The 16336-nt window shown below is 42.9% G+C and overlaps 1 protein-coding gene across 1 annotated transcript in view; it reads left to right on the top strand.

Moving 5' to 3' along the window:
- The window catches only part of musk (muscle, skeletal, receptor tyrosine kinase), a gene marked incomplete at both ends in the record, with an annotated part of 99122 nt that overhangs the window by 9507 nt on the left and 73279 nt on the right, over nt 1-16336 (top strand). The window contains 4 exons of the mRNA XM_083641165.1: nt 5990-6116; nt 6218-6369; nt 8342-8469; nt 9921-10062. Of these exons, the coding sequence (XP_083497291.1) occupies nt 5990-6116; nt 6218-6369; nt 8342-8469; nt 9921-10062 (549 nt within the window). The remainder of the gene's footprint in view (nt 1-5989; nt 6117-6217; nt 6370-8341; nt 8470-9920; nt 10063-16336) is intronic.

Genomic DNA, 16336 nt, shown 5'->3' with positions numbered 1-16336 from the left:
GAAAGCATTCTGAGCAACTTTCACATCCATCCAATCCGCAGTAAAGAAATAACCTCTTGCCACTTGCTGTCAATGATCAGCATAGACTGTGACCTGTCAATCACTGGACAGGCGACCTGTCAATCAATAGGAGAACAACCCTGTTTTATATCCATTATTATAAAACGGCTCTCTCAAATCAAGCAATCTGATTGGTTCACAGCCATTGTATAATTCCAGTAACCGAGTTCAATAACCCATGGCCATGGGTTATTGGTTGCCATGGCAACTCTCTTACTAAAAGGCAGCGCTGCGCTCGAGCCAAACAGCTTTCTCCTGATCTGCTGTATGGAGGGTCACTAGTCCTTCAAGTCTTTGTACAATGAGTCATTATGGACGCATGATGGCGCAACTCTCTTACTAAAAGTACCTCAAAAACAAAATGGCGGAGACAGCTTTCAGATCCTTGTGAATCGATCTTCGCTTATAACTTTACTAATACTTCGCAGAAAATGATGTTTTGTACAAGAATAGACGCGGGCTAATGTCTTAACCCCTCTCTCGCGCGCCCTCACTCTTAACCCCGCATTTCTAAATAAGACGTAACGTTACTTGGTGTCGGCATACGGCTCTGGTGTCGGGCTTTGCAAAAAGCTCTCAGCTTCTCAGCAAGCGCCAGGATTGGCCAATGTCGACTTCAGTCTCCAGAACGAGTGTTTCAACTGACTATCAGAATACAATGCCAGTCGGACTTATAGTATTATTATTATTATATTATTATACTTGGAAACCGTTTTATAAAAGCAATATAGCACTCGAGCTGCGTGGTGTTGTGGAATATATCCCGCTGATAAGCTGTTATCCCACTCGGCCTGCGGCCTCGTGGGATAACAGCTTATCAGCGGGATATATTCTCCACAACACACTTGCTCTCATGCTATATTGCTTAATTATATCCCATTAATGAGTCAATTATTTTGAAAATCACCATAAGGAGACATAAAAAGTGAGAAAAAAAGTTAAATTAGTTACTGAGACCGTCAACTCTTCTGGAAAAAAAATATTGACTTGATATTTTTAGCAGAAGTTGGGTTGTGGTCCCATTGACCTGCATGATGTTGGGACACACACACACACACACACACACACACACACACACACACACACACACACACACACACACACACACACACACACACACACACACACACACACACACACACACACACACACACAGAAAGAGAAGAATTCCTTTCCTGTTGTATGGTATTACTTACATCCCGAAATAACACACTCTGGAGTTGTCATTCCCAAAAAAGAATACAGTCCTTGAGGCATTAACAAACTCTTCCTTAGCTGACAGTAGGAAGTGTTGCACACAAACTCTTCCTTAGCTGACAGTAGGAAGTGTTGCACACAAACTCTTCCTTAGCTGACAGTAGGAAGTGTTGCACACAAACTCTTCCTTAGCTGACAGTAGGAAGTGTTGCACACAGACGCCACTTCCTCCAAACATGCCTGCGAGTCCAAAAGAGACGAGTGACACACTCTGCACATAGCAGTCTGTAAAAAGTGCCCTTTCCTGACCATGAATGCAACATTTCTAATGGTGCTTTGTAAGGAAATTACCCTTTCCATGCCGTCACTGAAGGCAGCATTCAAAGAGAAGTGCATTTTCCGAGCTCTCTTGGCCTTGAATGCACCATTCCTAATAGACCTCTACTTGGACCAGTGTTTTTCTGAGCCGCCCCTGAAGGCAGCAGCCACGTGGTGGCTTGCCCATTGACTGTTGAGAGCGAGACGGCCCGTCCTCTGCACATGCACACTGACAGATATCAGTCAACGTGAATCAGGTATGTATGTTTGTCAAAACAAAGAATTATACAGAGAGCCACCCCCCCCCCCCCCCCACCCCCCATTTCAGTTTCATGTTGAAATTTCGGGGGTGCAGACAGGCATGCAGCGCAGCGGCCTGTAATGCTGTTTTACACCCCGCCAGCCCCGAGATGTCGAGATGTCATCTCGATGCTTTTTTATGCTTTAGTTTAAAGTCTGTGTTTATGTGCCAGGGCACTGAGGGCAGGTCTGGAGGGGATGCAAATCACATCTTATGGTGGTCTATGTAGCCAAAACGGAGTTAAATAACTGCAACTGTAATTCGGCTTTGTCTGATATCGATATGTATTCCGTAGCCAGTAGCCAGTGACAGGGCCGTAGCCAGGGTTCCGAAATAGGGGAGGTCCAGCAAGGGGAGGCGGATTCGGGCGCCGCCGAAAAAAAATTGAGGTTTTTTCCCCCCCTTTTTAAGCCATATTTAGAGTAATATATCATTTTAAATCAACATTAGGATTATACTGTTGTGATGTCATTATTCAGCGTTTGAAGCTCAATTTGGGCCGTTTGAAGCCCAATTTGGGCCGTTTGAAGCCAGATTTGGGCCGTTTGAAGCCCTATTTGGGTCGTTTAAAGCCAGATTTGGGCCGTTTGAAGCCTGATTTGGGCCGTTTGAAGCCCAATTTGGGCCAAGTCCAATTTTACAATGAGATGCACCCACTTTAAACCTGAATAAAGTAATAAAACCACTAGTAAACCAGTAGGCGGCGCCTGGCCTGCTGTTCAGTGAGTGGCCTGGCCTGGCCTGCAAAAAAAAAAAAAAAAATTTTTTTTTTTTTTTTGGCAGGCTGAAATATTAGGGGAGGTCCGGACCTCCCCGTCCTCATAGCTAGCTACGGCCCTGGCCAGTGATGACTGAGTGAGCCTCATTTATGGCTACTGGCCTGGGTAGTTGTTGTGGCTCTTGTTCGACTTAAATGAATGAATGAATGAATGAATACATACATAAATAAATAAATATAATATATGTTATTATTATTATTATATTATATATACACACATTATATTATTAATTATTATATTAATTAACTATTCATATTCATATTATATTAATTAATTAACCAATTAAGTAATTAATTAACACATGAATATATAATAACAATAATGATAGTAATAACAAATTATTAATTATTATAAGACAATATACTTTGTCATGCTGATGGTGAACAATATGTACCATTTTATTTGAACTGTAGACACAGAGTAATGCAATGCTTGTACTTGCAGTTAGCATATTGTAGTTTTGTTAGGACGTTGTAGTGTACAACAACCTAAAGGGAGAAAAGGAGCAAATAAATATTGATGCTTAAATGATTTCACAACAGTATTGCAACAGCATGCAACTTTTATATACTAATATTATTCAGTTTGTGGAGTTATTTTTCCGTGACAAGTCTCATGCTAAAATGAGATATTCCTCTAAATCTGGTGAAAATCGGAATATTTAAAATGAGTTATACCCCTTCAAATTGCCTCAAATTTCCGTTTTCTCTAAGTGCCTTTTATGAATTTGAGCCCCTGCCCCTTTAATGTTCTCTGCACGTCCCTGGTCCACAGAGACAGATAAACAGAGACAATGACTCTCTGTAGTTGATGTCCCTGTTTATTTGGATTGGACTTCTCACATGTTAAAAGCCTATAGGTCATCCCAGTTAAAGCTGCTGTTTTTGTGGCCTACAGTTCATTTGATGCTCAAACGTGGATATGTGCTGGCTGAAGAGAGCAGCTTTTAATACAGTATGATTATTTGATTTTTATTTATTATCCTTTCCCACTCCCTTTCCTGTCTATGCCCCATCCCACCACCCAGATACACCCAGGCACTCCCCCTACCCACCCCTCGAACCCTGACTCTCTAGAGTGACCTTCCTATCCCTAGCTACGACCCATTTTCCCTAGCCCCGCCCCTCCCTTGATCCGACCCTAAAATGCAAAGGGTTCTTCCTTGGCTCACGTCACACTCTTCCACAAAGTTTCATGAAAATTGGCCCAGTAGTTTCTCTGTAATCCTGCTATCAGGCGGACAAACCGCACCGAAAACACCCTCCTTGGCGGAGGTAAATACAACAATAGTGTGAAACTACTTTGCTGTATTCTTAGTAAAACATCTCAATTGTGTGCGTGTGCAGCTTGTGTGTGTGCATACGCCGCGGAACCGCCCGGGCCACACGGGCCATGGCCCGGGTACATTTCAAGCTGTGCGTTTTTTTACCTGCTACCTGATACACCGAGTTGAGCCAAGCGTCTGTCTCTTATTCTAAATCATTTGAGAAGAGTATAGTCTCTTATTCTAAATCATTTTAGAAGAGTATAGTCTCTTATTCCAAATCATTTTAGAAGAGTATAGTCTCTTATTCCAAATCATTTTAGAAGAGTATAGTCTCTTATTCCAAATCATTTTAGAAGAGTATAGTCTCTTATTCTAAATCATTTGAGAAGAGTATAGTCTCTTATTCTAAATCATTTGTGAAGAGTATAGTCTCTTATTCTAAATCATTTTAGAAGAGTATAGTCTCTTATTCCAAATCATTTTAGAAGAGTATAGTCTCTTATTCCAAATCATTTTAGAAGAGTATAGTCTCTTATTCTAAATCATTTGAGAAGAGTATAGTCTCTTATTCTAAATCATTTGTGAAGAGTATAGTCTCTTATTCTAAATCATTTGAGAAGAGTATAGTCTCTTATTCTAAATCATTTGTGAAGAGTATAGTCTCTTATTCTAAATCATTTGAGAAGAGTATAGTCTCTTATTCTAAATCATTTGAGAAGAGTATAGTCTCTTATTCTAAATCATTTGAGAAGAGTATAGTCTCTTATTCTAAATCATTTGAGAAGAGTATAGTCTCTTATTCTAAATCATTTGAGAAGAGTATAGTCTCTTATTCCAAATCATTTGAGAAGAGTATAGTCTCTTATTCTAAATCATTTGAGAAGAGTATAGTCTCTTATTCTAAATCATTTGAGAAGAGTATAGTCTCTTATTCTAAATCATTTGTGAAGAGTATAGTCTCTTATTCTAAATCATTTGAGAAGAGTATAGTCTCTTATTCCAAATCATTTGAGAAGAGTATAGTCTCTTATTCTAAATCATTTGTGAAGAGTATAGTCTCTTATTCTAAATAATTTGAGAAGAGTATAGTCTCTTATTCTAAATCATTTGAGAAGAGTATAGTCTCTTATTCTAAATCATTTGTGAAGAGTATAGTCTCTTATTCCAAATCATTTTAGAAGAGTATAGTCTCTTATTCTAAATCATTTGAGAAGAGTATAGTCTCTTATTCTAAATCATTTGAGAAGAGTATAGTCTCTTATTCTAAATCATTTGAGAAGAGTATAGTCTCTTATTCTAAATCATTTGAGAAGAGTATAGTCTCTTATTCTAAATCATTTGAGAAGAGTATAGTCTCTTATTCTAAATCATTTGTGAAGAGTATAGTCTCTTATTCCAAACCATTTGTGAAGAGTATAGTCTCTTATTCTAAATCATTTGAGAAGAGTATAGTCTCTTATTCTAAATCATTTGAGAAGAGTATAGTCTCTTATTCTAAATCATTTGAGAAGAGTATAGTCTCTTATTCTAAATCATTTGAGAAGAGTATAGTCTCTTATTCTAAATCATTTGAGAAGAGTATAGTCTCTTATTCCAAATCATTTGTGAAGAGTATAGTCTCTTATTCTAAATCATTTGTGAAGAGTATAGTCTCTTATTCCAAATCATTTGAGAAGAGTATAGTCTCTCATTCCAAATCATTTGAGAAGAGTATAGTCTCTTATTCTAAATCATTTGTGAAGAGTATAGTCTCTTATTCTAAATCATTTGTGAAGAGTATAGTCTCTTATTCTAAATCATTTGAGAAGAGTATAGTCTCTTATTCTAAATCATTTGAGAAGAGTATAGTCTCTTATTCTAAATCATTTGAGAAGAGTATAGTCTCTTATTCTAAATCATTTGAGAAGAGTATAGTCTCTTATTCCAAATCATTTGTGAAGAGTATAGTCTCTTATTCTAAATCATTTGAGAAGAGTATAGTCTCTCATTCCAAATCATTTGAGAAGAGTATAGTCTCTCATTCCAAATGGATTTCTCATTCAACTCTTCTGTGTATTCCTCCTCCAGCCCCTCGTATCATCACCTTATTAGAGACGGTCGATGTCCTGCTGGATCACAACGCCACCTTCATCTGTGAGGTGGAGTCCCGCCCCCCTGCTGACATCACCTGGACCAGGAACAACTACCCAATCATGTAAGAGTACACCTCCAACCTGAGATTTGATATTTAAAAGTGACTTTTTTTTTTCATCAGTTCTGCTCACCTTCTGTCTCTCCTCCTCCCTTTCCTCCCAGGTACTACGACCCACGGTACATGAGCAGAGAGCAGGGTCAGATGCTGATCATCCCTCATGTGAGAGAGACGGACAGTGGAGAGTACTGCTGCCTCGCCAACAACGGCATCGGAGAGCCGGCCAAGAGCTGTGGCGCCCTGCAGCTCAAGATGAGTACGTCTGACTCCAGTCTGGCTCTCCAGTACACCCTGGAGGAAACTAAACCACCAGTCAAAAGTTTACACACATTTCTTTGAGTATAGTAAAGACATAAAAACGAATGTATGAAATAACACAAATGTTGGTCTCGACCTAGTTTCAACATGAGAACCAGTCATGTTACCTCATGTCACAATAGGCATCAGCGCTCAGCGTAAGTCGAGTGTCATACAAGTGTGACGTCCGTCATGACGTGTGCCTCCTGACTCATCACCCCGTCCTCAATAGCCAATCAGCCACTGTCAATATGTCAATAGGACGTCGGTAATGACGTCACTGCCGAGGCTATGACGTGGCAGTACATATAGCCATGCTCATCAGCGCGTCATCATCCTCTTTCCCTGATCTTTCACCTCAATGGTCGCTGTACCTGGGCTGATCGTATCCCATCCTCTGAAGCTGTGTTTCGCCCCACCCACCTCCCCAGTCCACCACCACTTGACTCCTGAAGAATTTGCGGGGGGATTCTCTATCCTAGTCTGAGCAGATGCCCTCCTCTCTCACCACAAGAAGAGAGTCATCTTACCACGGAGTCATTACGCCAAAGAATTAGTTGCCATGCCATTTGTGAATAAAGCTCACTCGTTCAATTTTACCCACTGATCTCTCATGATTGAAATGTAATTATGCGGTGATCAAAAAAGTGTTTTTTATTTAAATTAATTATGCTTTTATATTTTATATTTTAAAAAGTAACCACCCCTTTGCCTTGATGGGAAGGCAAAGGCTTGGCAGAGAAATTCATACATAGAATCAACTTCACGATTCATATTTTATATATCTAAGAAACACATTTTAAGACTTTAAGCAGAAGCCTTTAGATCAAATGAGGTTGTTCCAAACCTTTGAATGACAGCCACCACAGCCAATGAGCTCTCTGTGCTGTAAGCGCAGTGATTCCCAACGTACTTCACAGAGTACAGGCGTACTTCAGCAGCTTGCAGGGGGTACTTGCAAATATTGGGGATTACAATGTATTTCCAAAATGCTAAAAACGGATTACTTTTTCCAATTGAAAACTGTCAGAATTGTATTAAAGATGAGTGATTAAAATTATTTTAATAATGAGATGTGTTAGAGAGGTCATCTAAAAGTTTAATATAAGTTTAATATAACAAATTTAGGAGAATTATCGACACGCATAAGTGAGGGGTACCATTGGCATGGTAAAACAGCTCAAGGGGTACATAACACAGAAAAGGTTGGGAAGCACTGCTGTAAGGCACCATATTGGTAGGAAAAGAATCATGGGAATACTATATGAATACTATTTTATCAGGGGTATATCAAACAAATGGATTTCAAACGACACATTCAGAGTCAAGGAAAAGCCAAATGTTTCAGGTTTTGCTAACTTTAGAGTTGCAGAGTAAGCTCTTACTACTTGTTATACCAACCATAAAAACACAAAACAAAATTGAAACACTGTTAAAAATCTCTCTCTTTCTCTCTCTCTCTGTCTGTCTCTCTGTCTGTCTGTCTGTCTGTCTGTCTGTCTGTCTGTCTGTCTGTCTGTCTGTCTCTCTGTCTGTCTGTCTGTCTGTCTGTCTGTCTGTCTGTCTGTCTGTCTCTCTGTCTGTCTGTCTGTCTCTCTGTCTGTCTGTATGTCTGTCTCTCTGTCTCTCTCTCTGTCTGTCTGTCTGTCTGTCTCTCTGTCTGTCTGTCTGTCTCTATGTCTGTCTGTCTGTCTGTATGTCTGTCTCTCTGTCTCTCTGTCTGTCTCTGTCTGTCTGTCTGTCTGTCTCTCTGTCTGTCTGTCTGTCTGTCTGTCTCTAACCCCCCCCGCCTCAGAGCTTCACACTGTTATAAACCACTATAATGTTTTGTTCATCATCTCTCTCTCTTTCTCTCTCTCTGGCTGTCTCTCTGTCTCTCTGTCTCTCTGTCTGTCTCTCTGTCTGTCTCTACCCCCCCCCTCCCCCCTCAGAGCCTCAGATTAAGCGTCCTCCCACCAATGTGACCCTCCTGATTGAATCCAAAGCGGTGTTGCCCTGCGTTACCCTCGGCAACCCCAAACCGGATGTCACCTGGCTGAAAGATGATGAGCTTATCAAGGTACCTGATTTTAATTTAAAGTCCCTGGAAACCAGAAATATTTTATTATTATTTAGCATTTTGAGTTCATCACATCACAGGAGCCTATGTTAATAAGCCACCAGCCAAATTTGAACGATGATGAACATCGCAAAGTATATAAATTTAGGTTTGACAGTCATGGCAAAAGTCATGAGAATCAATTATATTTTAGAGTGTATTTTCTCCCGCGGACTGTGTGGGCGTGTGCCGTCTGCAGCAGGGAAATGTCCCTCTCTCAGACCTCTCTCCTCTCCTCCGAGAGGGAGAGAGGAGAGAGAGAGAAGGAAATAGAGATCGTGTGTGTGTGTGTGTGTGTGTGTGTGTGTGTGTGTGTATTCGCGTTCGCGCGTTGCTCCGCGCATAGCGTACTGACTGACGGTCATCTGTCTATCTGTCTATCTGTCTGCACACGCGCACACACACACTGACACACACACAGCAGCGCTGTGCACTCGCAGGCAGAGCAGAGAGCTCTCCCTCTCAAGGTTCCAACACACCGCCGACGATTCTAAGCGATAAACTCGCAGATAGACAGATAGACAGATAGATAGATAGATAGATAGATAGATAGATAGATAGATAGATAGATAGATAGATGTTGGTTCTTAAAAGAGCCTTTGTGTTGACGCAATGCGTAGTTAGCTAGCTGCAAAAAGGTGTGGGACCACTAGAACTCTGAAGAGAGATGGAGGCAGAATGTGCGGGACTGCGGGTTGCGCGTGTGTACAAAGGTTATATAGAGCTTATGACGTCATAAGCTCCTGCATTTTAGCACCTCGCGCACTGCTCTCTTTAATGAGGAAGTACCTTGTAGAATCTTGTAGAAAAGTGTAAGGCTTTGGGTTGAAAGTAATGTATAATAATTTCTGAGCCACACAATTACTAACATAAGACCCTAAATAACATAGTTAGAATGTTTTTGTGGATTTTGGTTTCCAGGGACTTTAAACAAATATGACTATTGTTCTGAAATGAGTATCCACCATTTAAAAAATATATAAATTTTGTTGACATATCTCCCATTGTTAAGCACATTATGGGTTTGTATTGAAGTCAGTGGTGGATCTAACTATCAAAAACGGAAAGAAATTATGCTACTTATTTTTGCAATCAACATACATCTTGCCTTGACTGTTCAAACAAAGTCAAAGTAAACAAAGAAAACATTTCAATAAAAAATGTGGCAGTACCTGGGAAAGCCAGCAGTAATTAAATAACATCTGTATCTTCTAACATCTGCTAACAGCCAGTTTTCAGGTACCCAACTTAAAGTGGCGGAAAGGAGTGTAATATTGTGTAGTGTAGTATTACTGACATACTTTTACATACATATTTTTTGGGTGGATTTCTATACAACAGGCAATTGTTAAGAACATTTCTTTTCTCCCTAAAACTGGAGTGATTCTAATTAAGCGTGTTGTGTCTCTTAGCTCAGCGACCGCGTCAGCATCCTGGACTACGGTGCGTTGAAGATCCACAACATCCAGAAGGAGGATGCAGGACAGTATCGCTGTGTGGCCAGAAACAGCTTCGGCTTTGCCTTTTCAAAGCCTGTCACCATCGAGGTGCAGGGTGTGTATGTTACCTTTTCAAAGCCCGTCACCATCGAGGTGCAGGGTGTGTATGTAACCTTTTCAAAGCCTGTCACCATCGAGGTGCAGGGTGTGTATGTTACCTTTTCAAAGCCCGTCACCATCGAGGTGCAGGGTGTGTATGTTACCTTTTCAAAGCCCGTCACCATCGAGGTGCAGGGTGTGTATGTTACCTTTTCAAAGCCCGTCACCATCGAGGTGCAGGGTGTGTATGTTACCTTTTCAAAGCCTGTCACCATCGAGGTGCAGGGTGTGTATGTAACCTTTTCAAAGCCCGTCACCATCGAGGTGCAGGGTGTGTATGTTACCTTTTCAAAGCCCGTCACCATCGAGGTGCAGGGTGTGTATGTTACCTTTTCAAAGCCCGTCACCATCAAGGTGCAGGGTGTGTATGTTACCTTTTCAAAGCCCGTCACCATCGAGGTGCAGGGTGTGTATGTTACCTTTTCAAAGCCCGTCACCATCGAGGTGCAGGGTGTGTATGTTACCTTTTCAAAGCCCGTCACCATCGAGGTGCAGAGTGTGTATGTTACCTTTTCAAAGCCCGTCACCATCGAGGTGCAGGGTGTGTATGTTACCTTTTCAAAGCCCGTCACCATCGAGGTGCAGGGTGTGTATGTAACCTTTTCAAAGCCTGTCACCATCGAGGTGCAGGGTGTGTATGTTACCTTTTCAAAGCCCGTCACCATCGAGGTGCAGGGTGTGTATGTTACCTTTTCAAAGCCTGTCACCATCGAGGTGCAGGGTGTGTATGTTACCTTTTCAAAGCCTGTCACCATCGAGGTGCAGGGTGTGTATGTTACCTTTTCAAAGCCCGTCACCATCGAGGTGCAGGGTGTGTATGTTACCTTTTCAAAGCCCGTCACCATCAAGGTGCAGGGTGTGTGTTACCTTTTTGTTTATTTGTTTGTTTTTGTTTGGTTAGTTGCAGTGATGGAGGTATGAAGCAACATTTTTGCATTAGGCTGCCATCCATATGTAATGGTCTCTATGGGCCATATCTTCGCAACGGTGGTAATTTTGCGTTAGCGCCCGTTTTTCGCTGGAATAGCGCCGGGCAAAGCCCTAATTGTGGGCGTGTCGGCCCGTTGCGCTTCACGTCATCTCGGTGCAAACCTCTATAGGCGTGTTTATGCCCATATTAACAGGATTCACAAGGTGAGATCACTCCCCTTAAAAGCCACAGCGTCACCGCCTGCACGTCTGTGACAGCAGCTTCTTTCTTGTTCAGTGCAAGCAGAGTGACAGAGTGAGAGAGAGAAAAGAGAGAGGGAGAGAGTAAGAGAGAGAGAGGGGGGAGAGAACAAGAGAGGGAGATAATTGGAGGATGAACCAGTTCGGATTCGTAATGAAAATTGATGCTTTTGTAATTGGTAGCCTATTAATTAGTCGTTTCGCTCATATAGGCTATAACATACACATTTAAAAATATTTGTTTTTTTAATAGGGTAGGGATGTGCGAGATTTTAATTCTAGCCTATTTCAATAGCCTATACCAGAATTGTCCACTCGGGTTAAGCTATTGTTGCATGGTGCAATTGCAGGGAGAGAGGATACTCTCGTAACGGACAAGCCCGTCTTTTATTGTCACACGAACACCACAATACATGCATGCGGCCACAACACACATGCTGACGGTGGCCGGTGAAAAGTGTCCTCTGCATTTAACCCATCCAGGCATGTCCTTTCCTCCGGGGGGCAGGCCAGGAGCAGTGGTCGCTTTCTCGTACAGCGCCCGGGGACCAACTTCGGATGTTGTCGTCACTGGTCGGATGACGATGACGATCTGATCTTCTGCATGTTTTTAGTGGGGGGGTTATATACGGAGGAACCCCCTGGGGGAGCACGGGGAGAACATGCAAACTCCACACAGAGAGAAAGGCCCTTACGACGAGATACCCCACCTGGGCAGTGGGCACTGAAGTTATGGGGGGGAACACAACCACAGCGCTCACAGTGTCCCAGGTGAGAATCGAACTCAGGACCTTCTGACTGTGAGGCGACAGCTCTACCACTGAGCCACCATGCCCCCTACTGTAGCAGTACTGTAGTACTGTAGATACTGTAGCCTACTAGCCGGTGTTGTGTCAAAAAGTGACTTGCTGCCAGAAACTGATTTCGATCCGCAGGACCGCGCACTGTACAGCGCTGCCTCAGTGCCTCTACCCACCCTGTGCACCGACCCACCCGGCCTGCCTACCCGGCCCAGCTCACACCTTCTCCGGGCAGACCCCCCTCCAGGACCCGGCACACTAGCCGAAAACTTAAAAGCACCCCTCCCCACGCTACACACAGACTCCCGCTTTTTGGCACAAAACCATGACAAACAAATTCTCACTTTTAAATCAAGGTGTGTTTTTTTCTGCAGTGTAGGTTCGTTGAAAATCAACGTGGCATTCTGATGAGGGAAGTGTGTCCGCGCGCGAGCCGTGCGTAATGGGCCTATCCAAGCGAGGATTTCCTGCACTGTGCGGAGAATACTGTCGGCGCTCAGGCGTACGCCTGGCGTAGAGGTTTCTTTTGCGCTAAGACCAGCTATTTGGTGGCGTTAAAATTGAGAGCACCCAAGGCCTTTTTTTTTTCAACACATTGCGCTGGAACGCCTATTTTGGCACGGGGAACGCCCAAACCTCTGTTGAGGCTCGGAACGTAGCGATGGTAGCTTCGCCAGAGCGCAAAGTGACACTTGCGGGAGGGAGATGATAGACTAGAGGCCCACGGACACGCCTGGGCCACGCCTACACCTGTGTCTGCGCTTAGATCCCAGCGCAAAACTGGACGGTGGAGGCAGACGATAGCTTAAGATGCAGGGAAGATAGCAATAAGAGGCGCGCAAACGGCAGCGCAAACGATAGCGCCGTACGAAGATAGGGCCCTATGTGTCTGTGTCTCTGTGGACATGTACGTCTCTGTGTCTCTATCTGAATGCCTGCTGTGTCTCTGTGGACATGTACGTCTCTGTGTCTCTATCTGAATGCCTGCTGTGTCTCTGTGGACATGTACGTCTCTGTGTCTCTATCTGAATGCCTGCTGTGTCTCTGTGGACATGTACGTCTCTGTGTCTCTATCTGAATCCCTGCTGTGTCTCTGTGGACATGTATGTCTCTGTGTCTCTATCTGAATCCCTGCTGTGTCTCTGTGGACATGTACGTCTCTGTGTCTCTATCTGAATGCCTGCTGTGTCTCTGTGGACATGTACGTCTCTGTGTCTCTATCTGAATGCCTGCTGTGTCTCTGTGGACATGTACGTCTCTGTGTCTCTATCTGAATGCCTGTTGTGTCTCTGTGGACATGTACGTCTCTGTGTCTCTATCTGAATGCCTGCTGTGTCTCTGTGGACATGTACGTCTCTGTGTCTCTATCTGAATACCTGCTGTGTCTCTGTGGACATGTACGTCTCTGTGTCTCTATCTGAATGCCTGCTGTGTCTCTGTGGACATGTACGTCTCTGTGTCTATCTGAATGCCTGCTGTGTCTCTGTGGACATGTACGTCTCTGTGTCTCTATCTGAATACCTGCTGTGTCTCTGTGGACATGTACGTCTCTGTGTCTCTATCTGAATACCTGCTGTGTCTCTGTGGACATGTACGTCTCTGTGTCTCTATCTGAATGCCTGCTGTGTCTCTGTGGACATGTACGTCTCTGTGTCTCTATCTGAATGCCTGCTGTGTCTCTGTGGACATGTACGTCTCTGTGTCTCTATCTGAATGCCTGCTGTGTCTCTGTGGACATGTACGTCTCTGTGTCTCTATCTGAATGCCTGCTGTGTCTCTGTGGACATGTACGTCTCTGTGTCTCTATCTGAATGCCTGCTGTGTCTCTGTGGACATGTACGTCTCTGTGTCTCTATCTGAATGCCTGCTGTGTCTCTGTGGACATGTACGTCTCTGTGTCTCTATCTGAATACCTGCTGTGTCTCTGTGGACATGTACGTCTCTGTGTCTCTATCTGAATGCCTGCTGTGTCTCTGTGGACATGTACGTCTCTGTGTCTCTATCTGAATACCTGCTGTGTCTCTGTGGACATGTACGTCTCTGTGTCTCTATCTGAATACCTGCTGTGTCTCTGTGGACATGTACGTCTCTGTGTCTCTATCTGAATGCCTGCTGTGTCTCTGTGGACATGTACGTCTCTGTGTCTCTATCTGAATACCTGCTGTGTCTCTGTGGACATGTACGTCTCTGTGTCTCTATCTGAATACCTGCTGTGTCTCTGTGGACATGTACGTCTCTGTGTCTCTATCTGAATGCCTGCTGTGTCTCTGTGGACATGTACGTCTCTGTGTCTCTATCTGAATACCTGCTGTGTCTCTGTGGACATGTACGTCTCTGTGTCTCTATCTGAATGCCTGCTGTGTCTCTGTGGACATGTACGTCTCTGTGTCTCTATCTGAATACCTGCTGTGTCTCTGTGGACATTAGGGCTGTCAATCTCCCTCTATAATCAAATTCGAATTTCAGTGCTTTATACATTTTAATATTCGAATTATATTCGAATATTTTAATTAATTTTTAACACGTTAACTGCCAGCGACGTATGCATACGTCAAAAAAAATCCAGCGCTTCACTGCCAAGGACGTATGGATACGTCAAAAAAAATCGTTTTTTTTTTTTTGACGGTGGGGCGTTGATCAATCCCTTTTACGTCTCCTGTACAATTATTGGAGGTATTGAATGTGTATAATCTATTTTACCGACCCACTAAGTGTTGACAGTGCTCCCCCAGACGAGCGAAATCAAAGAAAAAGGGAGCAAGCCATTCCAAGGAAATGGCGAGGCGATTTTACAGTATTACATTCTCATGAAAATGGTTGGGGGAAAACGCTCTCGTTTTCACGCTGATTGCTGGCGATGCGGGATTGCAAATTTACATAATACATTACAGGTGGAACACACTTTGAAACACGCAGCATAAATATGACCAGAATCGCAAAAGCTTCTCTCAACCAAAACTCCCAAGAAGCGAGCGAGTCCATGCCGACTTCCTCAAACAGCAGCCTGCAGACAGGCACAGGAGAGCAGCAAAAGCACTGAGACTGTGACGGCCGCTGCACCCAAGAAGAGGGAGGAGTTGAACTCTGCCTCTCGCTCTCTCCCTCTCTCTCTCTCTCTCTCTCTCGCTCTCTCTCTCTCCCTCCCTCCCTCTCTCTCTCTCTCTCTCTCTCTCCCTCTCCCCCTCTCACTAGGATTAAACCTAGTGCGTCTCCCTCCCGAGAGGGAGGGAGAGAGAGAGAGAGGGAGGGAGAGCGAGAGGGAGGGAGAGAGAGAGAGAGAGAGAGAGAGAGGGAGGGAGAGCGAGGGGAAGGGAGAGAGAGAGAGAGAGAGAGAGCGAGAGGGGGAGGGAGAGAGAGAGAGAGAGAGAGCCAAAAATGAATGGTTAAAGTGACAGCTCTATCGAATTTCACAAAAAGCCGTTTATCTCTGAATATTTGTTCTGATGCTAAAACCATGCTGTATTCAACTGATAATGCTTACATAACTACTAACTCTACAAACTAACTCTTTTAGACAGAGAAAGTACACATTCTATTAGTACTTTTGAGATATTGTATGTTCACAAACTCCAAGCAGAAAATAATCCTCGGCGCTTGTAAAATGAGCCACAATCCTCAAAAAAACGGCTTGGCAGAAGCTACTTACAGCAAGAAAAAAACAGCTGGCAGTCAATGTGTTACGGTAATTGAATTAAAAAAAAAAAAAAAAAATTTTTTTTGGTCTGAGTGAATTGTTGTCTTCTCTTATGTTATGTTCTGATTCTAAATATAGCTGAATCTTTGGGTTTGACCAAGTAAAACTTTTTCTAAGCATTTTACCAAATGTAGATGGAAAAGTGAATGGTGGATGAATATTCAAAATAATATTAGGCTTATCACAAATAGTCCAGCAATGATGTTTATTTAAGAAAACATGTTCCTTGTACAATGTACATACATTCATTGCATTAGAAAATAGGTCAGATAACCAGAGCTTAGTTAATATTCATCAGTGATGTATTGGTGCTGTCTGAAATGCTCAAATAAAATAATTGATAATAAAAAAAGACACAGCCTTTGTTTGAGCTCCTTATCAATAAACAAATAAGTAAACTTTGCCAAAACAACAATGAGCCATGAACAAAAAAAAATCAGTCACGTATTGCACTTAAGAGCTACATGTTTACATTCAGTATAGCAGCTTCAACAGTCAACTTCAGTTAACAATGAATTAACATACATTTTAAGAGCTACAGGTAGGTTTACATCAGTATAGCAGCT

Source organism: Poromitra crassiceps (genome assembly GCF_964638095.1).
Source record: "Poromitra crassiceps genome assembly, chromosome: 8".
NCBI lineage: Eukaryota > Metazoa > Chordata > Actinopteri > Beryciformes > Melamphaidae > Poromitra > Poromitra crassiceps.
This window is presented reverse-complemented; position numbering and strand designations above follow the sequence as displayed.